This window comes from Toxotes jaculatrix, chromosome 10 (assembly GCF_017976425.1).
Source record: "Toxotes jaculatrix isolate fToxJac2 chromosome 10, fToxJac2.pri, whole genome shotgun sequence".
Lineage (NCBI taxonomy): Eukaryota > Metazoa > Chordata > Actinopteri > Toxotidae > Toxotes > Toxotes jaculatrix.
Window position 1 is genome coordinate 25,465,167 of NC_054403.1, and position 15,158 is coordinate 25,480,324.

Consider the following 15,158-nt stretch of genomic DNA (forward strand, 5'->3'; position numbering starts at 1 on the left):
CCATTTTTTTGTGAGACAGCTGAATCTGCACAAATCTTCCTTCCTCTGGTTCGTGTCATTTTTGAAAATGTGAGTCTGGGAGTGAGCTGACTGAGCTTTTAATGCCTGGCTTTAACACGGCTTTCATCGTGGCTTCACATGCTGGAGAAGATTGTCCTGATTTAAAGAGTACTGACAATACTTCTTCTACACCCAGCATGATATACGCCCACCAGGAACCAGGCAGCAGTAGCTCAACTTTTGCTTTAATGGCCAAACACAGAAAAAGCAAAGAAAGAGATCCCTCCTTCTCTACTGATGTCTGACAAAAACCTTTGACTTTCTTCCCAGGATCCTTCACAGGCCTTTCACTTCTTGTCTTCTAAGTTGCCAAAAGAAAAGCTGGATGTAGAAGTGCTGAAAATGAAAAAAAAGAAAAGAAACAGAGATGGAGGAAAGGAGGAAAGGAAAAAACGTCCAGAACAGCCCTGCCCTGGCACAGAAAAGGCATTTCAGGTCTGACAGAAAATAGACTGCAGATGTTTCTGCCAAAACCTGAGGAGGAAATGTTTACAACCTGGTGCACCTTGTATACCAAATTGGTGCCAGCAGTTCGACCTCATTTCGGCTGCTTTTACATTGAAGGAGAAATCCAACAAATCCAACATCACTCCAACAAATCGTGTGTGAGAGGCTTACTCCATCAAATACAAAGTCTGCAGGCAGCTCTGGCATCATTTTCTCCACACAATTAGTGTTTGCATAAAAACTAACACTGTCATGCTGTTTGGTGGTTCTGGTTATTATATCCGTAGCATTATTGTTATTTATATTAAAAATAGAGTCTGCAAATTAATTAAATAGCTCCTTCTGTTTGTGTTACCGAAACCAGCCTGACGTGCAAACAAAGTAGAATCCTCACAAACCAAGAGAACAGATCAGTGGACAGAGACTTTTTTTTCAGTCTGTCTCTCTGAGCTTCAGCCACCTGGAGCTGAAAACACCAGAATCACAGGCCCATAAACTGCAGCAGGTGCACACATAGTTTAACAAAGCACATCAAAGTTTACAGGACTGTTGTAACTCATGACAGCTAACGTAGCCATCTATCAAGCTAATCTATTTACAAAAAATTTAATTAATTCAAAGAATCCATCTACCAGCACCTTTAAAGCGGACTAATGAATACTTTATATCTTGGATCTTTAATTGATAGAAAAAACAAAATGTGAAAATTACAAGTTATGGATTTGTGATGGGGATAAAGCCTTTTAATTAGTTAGTTAGTGGCCTAGCTGACCTAAATGAATCACCTTCTGCCTGTAGCTTCATATTAACTGTAAACACCTGAGCGGTGTCAGGAGAAACAAGCATTTGTCGCAAAATGCAAAACTATCCTTTCAGACAGGATTGTAGTCTCTCTGCATTTGTGCTGTCAAACGCCTTCTTTATGTGCCTGAAGGCTTAAAGAAAAAACTTTGTCGTTGTGCCTTCATCTACATCATCGTGAATGAGATCATGAAAAGCGGATTTAATAGCTGAAAATCAAATTAATGTTACAGCTTTCACCTCGATCCATCTGGTCAGCAGGTCATCCTGGAAATCTCCTTTAGAGCAATTTATCAAAATTTAGCAAGAACACTGGCAATATTGACAGTGTAATAACAGTGAAATACAGCCACCATAATATCACTCACAATGTCCTGCCAGTGTAAACACTCCATAGAGTGGAAAGTATATTTCTCAACATAAAACACATCTGTCTTCCAGACCATTGATATTAGGCTTCATACGACAGTAAAGGGAGGCTTTTCCTCCCAGCCGGCCAATGCTGGAACGACCTTGTCGCTGTGCTTCACCTGTGCACTCGATGGTCCGGACGCCTTCGGCAACCGTCTAAACCTCAGAGCTGCTGCCACACACACACACAGTCACCCTTCAGTCACACTGTGGGCTGTAAAATAAGCTGCCGCCACATGCCAACCAGGGGTCAACGGTGTGTCAACATCTTGCCTCTGTCACGCAAGACAACACACGTGCACAGACGTACGCACAGAGCCCCACACGTTTGCGTTAGTACAGTCAGGAGGGCCTTTATTGTCTACATTCATTCCCTAACCTCAAACCATTTTCCTTCCAGCTCTTCATGCTAAACCACAACTTTTACCTTAAACTAAACCCACGTCCAAACCCATAAACGCTCCTTGAAGAAGCAAAGACCGGCCAAGTAGACCTCACTGAAGAACGAGAATTCACACTGGTTCTCGTTTGGATAACAAAGACCACTCAGATGGCGTTAGAACTGACATCAATCAGTTTTTTTGTCTGTAGGGAGCCTATTGATTCCATACAAAGGAAGGCTGTGAGCCAGGAAGCAATGAATTGGACAGCATACTCCTAGTGACAATGTCTCATGGAAAAGGGTCTTATAGAAGCTCAAGGTTGTCAAATCTTTTTTTACCTTCAGAAAAGACACCGACACTGTGATGGTGTGATGAGCGTTCCGTCCTCCTGGTTAAGAGCATCAAACCATTTCTATATGCCCTATTTCTACCAGCAGATTTCAAGTCAAACAGTGGTGACCACAAAGTTCTCATGCCAGTCTTTGCAGTTTTGCAAAAACCTTTCAGACCTTGCGCCTCACACTTCCTAAAATTTGAATCACTGCGGTCAACCAGCAACTCTTGAAGCACCAAGCAATCACTTCCTCTACCACCTCTGTCAAAAACATCCCTTCCACCAGGAGAAGAACGAGGATTCTGCACAATGTTGACGAGTGTTCGTGAAGTTTTGACAAAGAGACATCACATGCAACTTCCTTCCTCCAGTGGATTTATCCACAGCTCTCACAAAATCTCAGAGCTCTCACCAATGGCAGCTCCTGTAAGGACGGGATCATAACTCACGCGAGCATGTACACATAAATTCTTGCAGACAGTGCACACACACCCTCTGAGGGGATGATGATGATGTGTGGTTTAGCCCAGGGACCACGCTGAGGCCTTCAAATCTCCAAATAGACTCCTGGCCCCTTTCCCTGTGATTCAAGACTGAAAAATCTCCCAGCAGCCCAACTCTGAGAAGTTAAAAATGGAAATGGAACTTCATGCAAATTTCTTCTGACACATGAAAGTGACAACCTGAAGACAACAAATCAGCTCGTTCTGCTTGTTTTTTTTTCACTTGGTTTAATAATACTTTACAATATCTTTGGATTCTTATGGCAACTTTGTGATCATGCTGTACATTGTGTGAGGCCTGGACATCAGCTCCTGCAAACTCCCACTTTTAAAAAGTGCAAGATAAAAGATTAAATGAAGCACACACATGTGAAAAGCCAAATCCGTGCTGTGTTTGCCGTGTTGCTCCTGCCACAGTTTGAAGTGAAGAAGCAGAACTCCCTCTTTAGCACATTGCCAGGTTTGCATTTTCTCTTAGCATAGCTTATTGGTTTTGTTTATGAGGAGGATTCCTCTACATGTGATGTCAGTGTTTCTTAAAGTAAGAGTAGCTGTGTGTTTACATACAGTGTTGTACAGTGATCCTGCTCGATGTACACAGCATGGGCGTGAAGAGCTAAGATCCTCCGCCGCCAAACAAGCCCCTCTCAAAATCCCAACACCTAACCCCTGTGTGTGTTTACTCACGCCACTGTTAAACATTTACATACCCATCCAAACAGTGTCAAAGGGAAAACCGCATCATCCCGCTCTGTTTTACATTAGCATGCGGCTGAGCAGTTTGCCTCTTCCTCCGAGGGGGAGAAAAAGTCCCAAAACATCCATAGTAATCAGTCTGTGAACCCAAACAGCAGTATACACTGAGGACACGCAAGTAAACAACTTTTAACTCAGCTGGACTCAAGTCTCATCCGCACGAGGAGCGAGTAAGACGTGACTCCATGTTTCTCTAACGTTTTGTCTTTTAGTTCAAGCTCTGAACCGCAAACAACTGTGTCCTGAACATGTCAGAGTTTGTTTTGTGAGCTTAGACAGAGGCATATTTCTCTAAATGGACCCCAGCCCTCATAAGTGTTTAATAAACGCTTTCTATTCACAATAATTGAATCTGTTCCAAACCCATGTGGTGCTATTTACGATCCATTTAAGCAATGTACAGTACATGCTTTTACCAGATAATCTGTGTTTGTATAAGCAAGTACACAGACAAAAGTCACACGTGGAAATACAAGTCTCCTGGTCTCCATTTTAACAAGTCTCACTTTTTTAATAGGTATATCCTGGTGTTAAATATCTGTAATGTGTTTTCTCTGGCTGTGACGACGTTCGGACATAAACATGCTATTCTTGCTCTACCTATAATTGTTCTATTAATAACACCTATAATGTCTGAGTCTTGTTCTGCATGGACGGGTGCAGCAGTATTTATTGTGTGCAAACGCGACCTGTTTCCAGCTGCTACACGTTGTTAATCTCTGGCTACACCTCTGCCATTCACAGCCCATTTAGGTCAGACTCTTTTGGCGCTTGGCAGTCGGAGGGCAGGCGGCTGCTGCCGCTGCCACTGATGTCCCTTGTGGTCAGGGGCGCTGCCACAGATCTGTGGACCACACCTTTCTGATGAGATTTAATAGCGGGTCCTGCAGCCTGACACGTCCGACTGAGAACAGCAGCACCGCCAACCCTCCAACTCCTCAACATCGGTCCCAGACTGATGTACACATTACTTTCCGCTGGCGCTCATGCGCTTTAAGGGTTACTGACCACCCAGGGCTGGGCCTAGAGCTCAGACCTTAACCCATATAGTGCCCAAGACTTTAAGGCACAACCCAGATTATCTAGACTGGTGCCATCAAATTTGGGACACAAACTCAACCCAAGGTCGGAAGCTGTATTTTTGCTAAATATTTTCCATTACTGACCTTTAAGCTGTAGGTTGTTCCCAATATGCATTCTTGTGTATTTGCATGAATGCAAATATGTATTATTGAGCTTGTTAGAAAATATCTGCACTTTTATGATCTACCAAACTTCTAAAATCTAATAATCCCTGACAAGTTTTCGTTGAATGTGACTCAGCTGACATGGAGCTTAAATGAACTTAAGCTTAAATGAACAAGACTGCTAAGTTTTTGTTTCCTGCAGAGTCAGCCTCATTGTTCTTCGACCTAAATATCCAGGATTAACTTAGGTGCTCACCCTAATTATGACACAGGGAGAGGTAATCATGAAATTCAGTGTTTTGGTTTATGACTAAGACTCTGATCTAATCCTCAGGCTGGAAACTGTTCACCAGAGTCAGGGGAAAGTTTTGCTCAAAAAGGGTTTTTCTCAGCCATGAATGTGAGATCACCAGTGAAGTTTAATTCATTTCACGCATCTCATTGTGTTGATAGTTGCTCACTTTAAACTTAACTTTGTAATCTAAAGCACACCTGACTGGGGTTTGCTTCCCGCATACCACAGGTTATTAGGTTCAGGCCACTAAAACTCCGGTTAAATATTGAAAAAAAATCCCAGCGTCTCATCCTTCAGCTCGGTGTTGACTTTAACGAAAACCACAATCTTTTCCTAACCTCTATAAAGAAGTGTGACTTACATAACATAACCATAAGAACACTTATTGTGCTTGAGTTGCCAAAAGGGAAGGAATGCAATACAAACACACTGACACTGATCTTTTTTCTTTTCTCTTTCTCTGATGATTAAATATCTTTCTAGACAAACAATCCACCATCTGATATAAAATACACAGATAAATCTGTAACTATGCGATTCACTGTGATTAAAAGCTGATTTAATCCGATTCAGTTCAGCTGCAATTAGGATTCTATATTTGTACTTTTTTAATAATAATTTTTAAAATTTTTTTAGGCACATCCCTGTAAATGAAACCACAATATGTATTAGTAGTGTGACAGAATGCATGCCTCAAACAGCTTGGCCCAAACATTTGCATTGTCTGTAAACAGTTTTTGCCTTTACGCCATGTGTCCATCACATGGTTCACATGCGATGAAGCTCCTGAATCGTCATCATTAGCGTGAACCTCACATGCGTTTTAGATTCCTGCTGACAAGGAAAAGCCAAGTGAAAAGTGAAATGTTCTGATCTTTACAGTCGACATGTTGCAAACTCAACAGGGGAACAATCAGTAGAGCTTCATTTCGGTCAAAGCAACACGTCTGTTGTTTCCTCTGTGCACCAGCTGCCGGTTCCCCTGTGAGGATTCACTGGCAAAACAACAAAAAACATTCTCAGGTGCTTTTGCTCTTGTTAGTGGTGTTGATTACAAGGTCTGAATAATGGACAATTACAGCAAAATGTGACCAGACAACTTTAAGCACATGTGATGTGCAGACAAAAGGAGGACAGGAGCACAGAGCATTGTGTTTAATTCAGTCATATATCACAAAGCAGATTCTTTTCAAGACAGGTGAACAATCATGGAAGACAAACAGTGAATGTATGGTTTCACAGGTATGTTTTTCTAAGATTGTTTGGTTTTACACAATGACTGGGAAGTATTCCACGTAGCTAACCACACACACAAACATCTAGTCATTATCTTCTGGTTTGGAGAAGGTGGGAAGAGAAAGCAAAGATGAGTCCAGGCTCCAGGCTTCTGTCCTCAAGGAGGTTTTTGGTGTCCGTTGATAGGACTCCCTGCCTGAGGGTAGAAAAATAAACTGTAAGTGAAGATGACCAAAGACAATAAACATGAAGTATGTGCACGAAGGAAACCCAGAGTGGGAAATTGGCTTCAGGAAAAATGTCCCAGTAAGAAACAGAAGGTCAAAACATGTCAAGATATCTATGATGAAATTTGGCTGAATTTAGGATTTTTTGGACATTTAGGTCACATGTTGAGGTCAGTTCATATCACAGTCTCCAACAGCCGCAGGCAGGACGCATGATTTCCTCTGTCCTGCAAGTCAGTGGTGGCCATTCAGTAGAACAAACAATCGTCCTGTCGATAGAAAACACTTCTCTCAGTTGCAAATGATGTATGTTGTCTAGTTTGGTTCAGTAAGTCTCACATGCATGTATTTCAGTTTCAATCAACCATTGTTGTTTATACACCAGGTGCATTGCTTCCACCCTTCGATGTGGCGCTAGACAAGTATATTACAATATAAACCAGAAACCAAAACCATGATCCCTGACATACAGTTTTTATGTTTAGAATATTGTCTGTTTAGGCAACAGTTTTCTTTCCATCTTTGTGTCATCTAAGAACAAATCTGATGTCTACACACTGTGGGTCTGCCGTTTATATAAATCATGTCAGAGCTAGTAATGTGTTTTATCAGGGTTGTTTCCTTTATGTCTCCGGCAGTCCCTGCTCCTCCAGCTAAATTTCCTCCCTCTCTCAACTCTGCAGGGACTAAAAAAAAAAAAAAAAACCTCCCTGTATCATCTGCACTCAATCAGAATAATTATCCCAAGAAATGCACTGCAGAGCCCGTGAGAGGTGAGGGGAATGAAGCACAGAGGCTATTGGCAATCAACCTCCCTCCAGTCATTATTAGTCATCTCTCTGCTGCTTTGGAAGAGGACGCTAACGGTTTGGGAGCAAGCCATGTGCCGCCAACAGACAGGCAAACAGACAGAGAAAAGACCTGATGTGACTCCGGTGCACAGAAAGTATCAGAGATCTCTGAAGGCTCTGGCAGCACGACAGCCCCACTGGGGACTGGCAGTCATCCGCACATGAGTATTAGTCTTATGTCCTCTCTGTCAGGCTCTGTCTTATCCACAGATTTTAAAAACACTGAACTTGTCAGTCTGAAGATGTGGGAGCTTTTAAAAATCCCAAAGAAGCCAGCAAAACACCTTTTGGGTTCTTCACTATAAAAATCCTCCAGTAGGTTGAAGCGTTTGAGGTCCTGTCAGGATTTGTGAATGCTTCCTGAAGGAGCTTTTTGTGGAACATTGTGGGGTTCCCGTTTGATTGCAAAATGGCCTTGCAATCAAAAGTTCTTCAAAGCCCTCTAACTTTTTAAAGCAGACAGACAGAAAAAAAAATAAAATGCTGATTAGACTCCAGTGGCCATGAAGTATCAGTTTTATGAATGTTCTGGCAGCCCTACAAGTCCACAGGGGGCTGGCAGTCATCCTCAGATGAATATCTCTGTGTTTTGAATTCTAATTTCACCCCTGAGAATTGCACTTGTCTCTGGCCCAAAGATTTTGAGACTGAACTGGTTACTTTAAAGGCAGATGATCTTTATTCGCAAAAATACATTTTTTTTGCACATAAAAACAGGTGGAGGGGAACCCATGTAGTGACAAGCTGATGTTTGTTTAGTAATCCCGAAACACAAAATACAGCTAAGGCTGATGGATACTTCTTTAGTTTTGTTGTTATTTAATCAAACATCCTCTGGGAACCATGAATATCTGTGCAAAACTTTGCCTCTGCCTTAAAACTACGAATAATGAGCCTAATTAAGGTTTTTACCCTGTGCCCTCTTGTGGCCGTTTGACGATACTGCAACTTCTTCCAGCGGCACACCCAATCATTCACGCTCCTCTGAATACAATACTGCTGAACGCCGTATAGAGTTGCATGTCCTTGTTAAAATATACAGCAGACAGACAAAATAAAAACACTGATGAGACTTCAGTACCCATGAAGGATCAGAGTTTTGACAATCCTGGCACCAAAGAAAGCCCACAGTGAGCTGGCAGCTGTGCCCCAATGAATATTAGCTCTGTGTTTTGGTTAGCTAATATTTCACCCCTGAGAGCTGCAGTTGTCTCTGATCCAGAGATTTTAAAACAAAAAGAAGTGAAGACAACTGTAGTCAATATGTACCAGTTATCTGATAAGTGAAAAAAGCCCTGAGGCCGTCCTCACCAGAGAAACAACTGTTTTGGTTGCTTGTTCAAACAGCTAAAAATGACCCGAATTTCAGTTTTCCCAACAAGCAGCATTCAACTAAGGGCCCCACCTATGTTTATGATCAGCAGCAATTTATGTGACATTCCTCCACCTCTGCAAAGAGTCTCATTAAGAAAGTCATTTTGGAGGGATGAGCATATAAAGCATACGACTTTGACCAACAAAGGCCAGGACTGTTTCTTGGAACAGACACTCCTGTGTCAGAAACTTACTGAGAAGTTTTTAAAGGGTTCTTTACTAAACATTCTGTGGTTAACCATTGATTGCATAAAGCACTGCATTCAAGGAACCTTCAAAAGACAAAAACAGTGATGAGACTCCAGTACCCATGAAGTTTCAGAGTTCTGGCTGTATATCAACTCCTGTAGGGACTGGCAGTCGCGCCCAGATGAATATTAGCTCTGTTTTTTGGATGTCTTCTATTTCAATCCTGAGTTCAGTCCTTGTCTCTAATCCAGAAAAGTTTTACTACAGACGTGGTCACTCTTAAAACACAGGTTTCTGCAAGGGTCCTGTTAAACTTCAGAGGGAGCCAACGAGCATTTGGATTTTCCTGCAGGTTTCTTTTAAGAGCCTTCACATTAGGGCTGCAACAAATATTTGATTGGTCCATTAGTAGATCAGCAACTTTTGATTTATATTTTGAATAATTTTTCCAGCAAAAAATACCAACAGTAAAATAATCAGTTTGAATACATCTCTTTGAGACAGGCATTTTTGACATTTTATGGATAAAATCAAGAAAGCAGCTCCCCTGAGGATTGGCAAACTTAATATTCATAAAATGAATATTAACCCTTCCTAATGAATATTTCTCCCCTGAGGTTTGCACGTGCCTCCCACCCAAATATTTTAAAAGACTGAGCCGTTGAACTCTGATATGTAGAGACATTTGGATTAACCTTAAGACTGCACTGAGAAGATTCTTTGAACACACACTCTACTTTTCAGGGTTCATGTGCACTTCAGGGTCGAGCAAATGACCATTAAGAAACTGTTGGATAGAAAAAATTAAATTTGATACCTGGTTAAAGAGCTCCTCATACAACAAGTTTGACTTCTCCACCTGAGATGCCAAGTCAGCTACTGAATCTGCATCCCACGATGTTATACTGCTTCAGAGGAAAGGCAGATTAAAGATGTTGTACACACTGTGTAGATTCATGTTGTACTGTCTGCAGGATTGTTTTTTAAAAAAAAAAATAGTTTGAATTCACAAAAATTATTGTTCATTATTTCTTACCTGTCACAGCCCTCAGTGTCCTGTAGGGGGAAGTGGAGGGTCTGTGTGGGACTGTCATCATGTGAGCTCCTCTTCAGTTTATCAACTTTCTTTTCCAACATGCCAACCTGCTGCAGCAGAGCTTCTCTCTCCTCCATTAGACAGTCTTTGAATCTGCAGAAATGTTAATCTGTTAATGCACAAAGCAGTGACTGGCTGAGTCACTAAAAAAGGTTCACACAATAATATAGATTTTAACCTTGGCAGGTATTAGCCCTTAAAAGCTCAGTTTGTACTTGTGTCTTAACTAATCAACAATTAAAGTTAAAGTCTAATTGGGGCATGAGTTTCCAGAAAAACACATGTAGAGGTTAATAATTAAAGGTATTCATAGTGTGTTCAGGTAGGACACCATCTTTCACAGTAAGGGGCTGATTGAGAAAGAGGCTTTTAATGTGCTCTGATCAGGTAATGAGTGTGAAAATACCCACCTCTTAACACAACACATCCAGAAGCGCTGTTGCTGACATAACCACTCAAACTGCTCTGCAGTCTCCTGCAGTTTCCTCAGACTTCCTTCATTCTCCTTCTGCAGTTCCCTGACCTTAAAAAAAAAGCAAAACAACATCGCTTTATTTCGTTCTTAAACCAGGATGTGATCAAGACAACAAGAGAGCAGGAAATAAAAAGGGCATTTGTGGTGTGCATGTCTGCCCGGGCTTTAATACACATCAGAAAAATGACTCTTGCACTCACTGCTGTCATCTGGAAAGATGAGCAAATGCAGTAGAGTTGCACTTAATCTCCGACTCCCAGGACTTTCATAATAATTCACAGGCTTGATCCACCACAAATAAATGTTCTCATTAAGTTTTTCACTGACATGGCGGTCTGTTGTTTTGTTCTCTTGGATTTGTGCAGCTCTCAAAGGAAAGATAATTGTAGACCTGGATTGTTTGCTGTTTGATGGACTGGTTGAAGCAGAGGCCAGTAAGGGAGAGAGAGTCTTTGAAGCCAAGTGTAAATGAAAAAAAAAAAGAAAAGAAAACTCTTGACAGTGCGGAGGAATGTCTCAGTAATGCCCAGACCCAACACACACTAATTCAAACCTAATGCCAGTAAAATCTGAATTAGTGTGCTCTCTGGGATGGTTGTAGTGTTTAATATTTGGCTACACTATGTAAATTTGAACCTTGAGGTTTTATGTTTCATGAAATTAATTATTCCAAGTCCAGCACTGGGCTGTTATTCACTGTTTTTAACTGGCACGCTGCCACAGTGACCAGAAGTAGCCTGAGAGAGCACGAACAGTGTTAATCCATTACTTCTGATTGGAGGAGCTGGCAGCAGGCTGATGTTGTGCTGCATTATTTATGTATCTGAGTTGGCTGCACGACTGACTAAGAAAAATACTCCACATTCACTGTAAAACCATTAAAACTCCATTACTTATCTATTTATGCTCACGCAGAAAAGAGCAAAGAGAAAAGACACAGTGGACAAGCTGAACAAAGTGTCTGATCCTGACATCTGCTGGACAAAAGTGACACTGCAACCATGAGCATGAGCAGACATTGTTTTCATCTTCTGTTGTGCTTTTATCAGTGTGTGTATTTGTTATCAGTCCGTATCAGTTCACTGCAGATTGAAAGATTGCAGAAATAAGTACAGTACAGAAATTTAGTTTGTCCTGCCCAGCGCGTTTTCTGGGTCGTTCCTCTGGTTCTTGGTTCCCTCACCTCCTTCTGATGAGCTCGGCTTAAATCCTTCATCTCCTCTGTCAGAATTTTGTTGATGTCTTGTAGCTCCTCCAACTCCTGTGTCTTACTGTTGGGGACAGATACACAAAGATCTTATCTATCTTATCTGTGCATGCCTTTAACATATGGATGGAGTTGTCGTCATAGGGTTTATAAGTTGCTTTACATGCAAAACTAATTTAAATTTGCCTTCAGTTGACTTTATATACTGATTTGTACATTTTAGAAGTGTGGCTCACACGGAAACTCCATCCATATGAGTACTTACAATAATACACACAATAAAAAACTCATGTGCTAATACCATTTGACAACAGATTCATAACCAAACCAAAAAATTGTTTCTTATTTTCAGTGTTTTTACGGCTGTTTCTTCCACAGATGTATCTGTTAGTCTGGATTTCTATTTTCAGCCCTCACAGACAAGCAAATGAGGTGTAGCTTCATGTTCGTTTAAATGCTTTTTTACGTCAGTCTCTTCTTTCATCTTCTCCCTGGTTGGCTGCTGTATCCTTGAATCATAATGTGATAACATATTCTGACATTAAGCCAACTTTCTAAAGTCAGACTGAGGACGACAGCATTTCTGCTGACTTTTAATCAAACTTGATGTTTTTATTCAGTCTTGAACACTGTGAGCTGAAGCTGTGGGTTTGCAGAGCAGCTTCACTTGGCTCCTGTTTGCTGTAGATGGAAATCAAACTATAGTGTTTTTTATTAATGTGAAAGTTTCTTTTCTTAGTCCGTGGTCTTTTCGTCAATATTATTGTTCATTTTTACATTTTGTTCAGTTTTAACAGCTGGGTGAAACATGGAGGAATGTGTTCGGATCTACCCAGCAACAGTTCGGCATAGCTAAGAACAACATGGAGAGTGACAAGTTTCCACAATCTTTTTTTTTTTCAGGAATTCCTTCACAGCCTCTTCTCTGCTGAGACGCAGTTTCCAGTCTGCAAACACCACAGTTTAGATCAACTGTGAATATGAGATCAAACACCCACGAGTATAAGGTGAAAACCCTTTCCTTTTCTCTGTTGTTTCTTTTATTTTTCATACTGTCAAAGTTGTATCACCCTGTTCCAGCTCTAATATTTTTCTAAAAGGCTTTTAATGGCTGCACTACTCTATCAAATGTAAATATTCTAAATGTTTAATACACATTTCACCCAAATTGTTGTTATTTTTCAGAATATGATCTGTACTACAATTTAAAATAAACTTATTCTTTAAATTCCTTAATTGCAGATGAGATTGCAGCTGCTGTGGGCCTACCTGCGCAGATCCGCCTGGAGACTCTCTGTCAGTTCAGCCCTGCGCTGGGCCTCAGTGTGAAGCTCTGCCTGGAGTCTCTCTGCCACCCCAGCTCTGTGCTGTGCCTCAGCGTGCAGCTCCTCCACCAGGCCCTCCAGCTTCACCTCAGAGCTCTGCAGGCACAGCAGCTCTGAGCCGACCTGCCGCAGCAGCTCCGCGTCCCGGGAGCTCTCCTGCACCAGCAGGACCACACGCTGTTGCAGCAAGTCCACCACGTCCTGCAGGAGAGACACATGGACACACAGATCCTCATCTACGTACATGCACAGTGTTAAGTACGTTTATTTAAGTAATTCCTATTAATATACATTCCTTCTGCAGAATATTCTCATATAAACATACCCTATTTTATGGCTTATATCATTCTGTTTTTATTATGACTTTATGCTTGCACTGTTTCCATCACATATTTTATAGTATGCATCCCTTCTTATTGTCTTTATTCCCTGCCCTTTTCAAATCTCCCTGGATGTGTCCTGATCGTAGCATTATTATCTTGTGCAGACTGCATAATGGATATCAAGCACACCTATACATGCAGGTCAAAGAGTCTGTGGCAAGCCCAAACCTGAAGTTATATCAAATCTGTGTGGGGAAAGTGAGTGAGTCCCACTCACAAATACCATCAAAGTTTCTTGAAGAGCTGAAAATCCTCCTAGAGTCCCATAATAAAGGGGTTCCCGACATTTTTCTGCCATATAAAAATGTTCTGATTTTTTTTCTCCTCGTTTTTCTCATCTTTGTTTTGTCCTGTGAAATACTGGATCCAGGCCTCTGAAAAGCATTCAGATGAAAGTGTGAGAAAGCAAAACCATCCACTCTTTAGTTAAAGCGCTCACAGCTCATAGCTCACACCTATGCAACCTGTGTTGAGCAGCCAAAAACCCAAAAGGCTGGTAACTGCTGCCAAAACCTCTGCATTTACCGTATGTTAACACTGGCACTTACTAGTAGCCCAATTGCAGTGTAATTGCAGTAATTATAGGATAGGTGGCCCATTGGTATGGTCATGGCTATTTGCATTCAAATTATGGGACTCTAATGAGGTTAAACACCACAAGGTTGAATGACACAAATTTTAAAAATCACTCTGAATTGGGTAGACATCGGTCTTTAGGTAAGTATTTCCTAACAAGAGTCTAATTGCTGCACCAGCGTTTGTGGTCGAAACAGAGCTGAATGTTGTTTTGGGAATTGTTTTGATATCAATTAAAGTAAAATACAGTCTTTTCAAAAATCACAGGACCATTACAGACAGGACTGCAGTGCTCGTGCAACCTGGTGTGCCAGGCAGCGGTGATACTGCTTGAGAGCCACGGAGGGAGAGCGTAGGCCTGGCGCCCAGGGGCCCAAGGGATCATGAGGCGCTTGGGCCAGAGCCTCTGTTTGAAGTGACAGCATAATGACCACAAAGAGACACAAAAGAACCATGAAGAGACACAAAATCACTCGCCTCTGACAGCTCACCTGTTGCTGGTGGATCCTGCTAATGAACTGGTCCTGTTTCATCCTCAGCTCCATGTTCATCTGCTCCTGCTGGAGGAGTCGGGCGGTCACAACTTCCAGGTCATTCTGCAGCTTCCTCTCTCTCTCTCTGGACACCAGAACCTCCCTGTCGAGCACTGCTGCAGCCACGCAAAGCATCAAACCAGAGTCAGGTAGGACGCTAAACCAGAGCTCACCACACTCAATTAGGTTGTTGTGCAAAGAAGTAGAAGTTAAATCTTGTGGCAGATTCTTCTTCCCTCAGCATCAGATAAAATATCCATGACAGATGTTTCTCCTGAGGACTGATCTGTCTCTGATATCGCCTGAGAGGAATTCTGTTTCATAACTGTTTCAGCTTCGGCTTAAAAAAAAAAAGTGCGATTGCAGAATGTGGTAGCTGAATCACGCCTTTTGCAAATCAGGCAGGTATGAACAAAACACATTGTCTACCATTTAAACTTTTAGAATTTTTTTTTTTTTTACCTGACAGTTTCACATAAATAATCACACTGATGCACCACACCAAATCA

At 41.6% G+C, this 15,158-nt stretch overlaps 1 protein-coding gene across 1 annotated transcript; it reads right to left on the bottom strand.

Moving 5' to 3' along the window:
• Positions 1–6,474: 6,474 nt before the first annotated feature.
• Positions 6,475–14,541, bottom strand: LOC121188135. Its single transcript, XM_041047710.1, has 7 exons — positions 14,419–14,541; positions 13,102–13,358; positions 11,809–11,896; positions 10,561–10,673; positions 10,091–10,243; positions 9,872–9,962; positions 6,475–6,609 (listed from the first exon to the last, which is right to left on the bottom strand). Exons 1-7 carry the CDS (start codon positions 14,539–14,541, stop codon positions 6,571–6,573), a joined length of 864 nt encoding a protein of 287 aa, XP_040903644.1. The 3' UTR covers positions 6,475–6,570.
• Positions 14,542–15,158: the final 617 nt, after the last annotated feature.

Bases quoted from the DNA above. Each gene is read 5' to 3' on its own strand.
- LOC121188135 (XM_041047710.1), bottom strand. From the start codon at position 14,541: ATGCTGTCACTTCAAACAGAGGCTCTGGCCCAAGCGCCTCATGATCCC. The intron at 9,963-10,090 runs GTAAGAAATAAT...TTTCCTCTGAAG, and splicing joins GACACTGAGGGCTGTGACAG to CAGTATAACATCGTGGGATG. The intron at 6,610-9,871 runs GTATCAAATTTA...TTCTACCCTCAG, and splicing joins ATGAGGAGCTCTTTAACCAG to GCAGGGAGTCCTATCAACGG.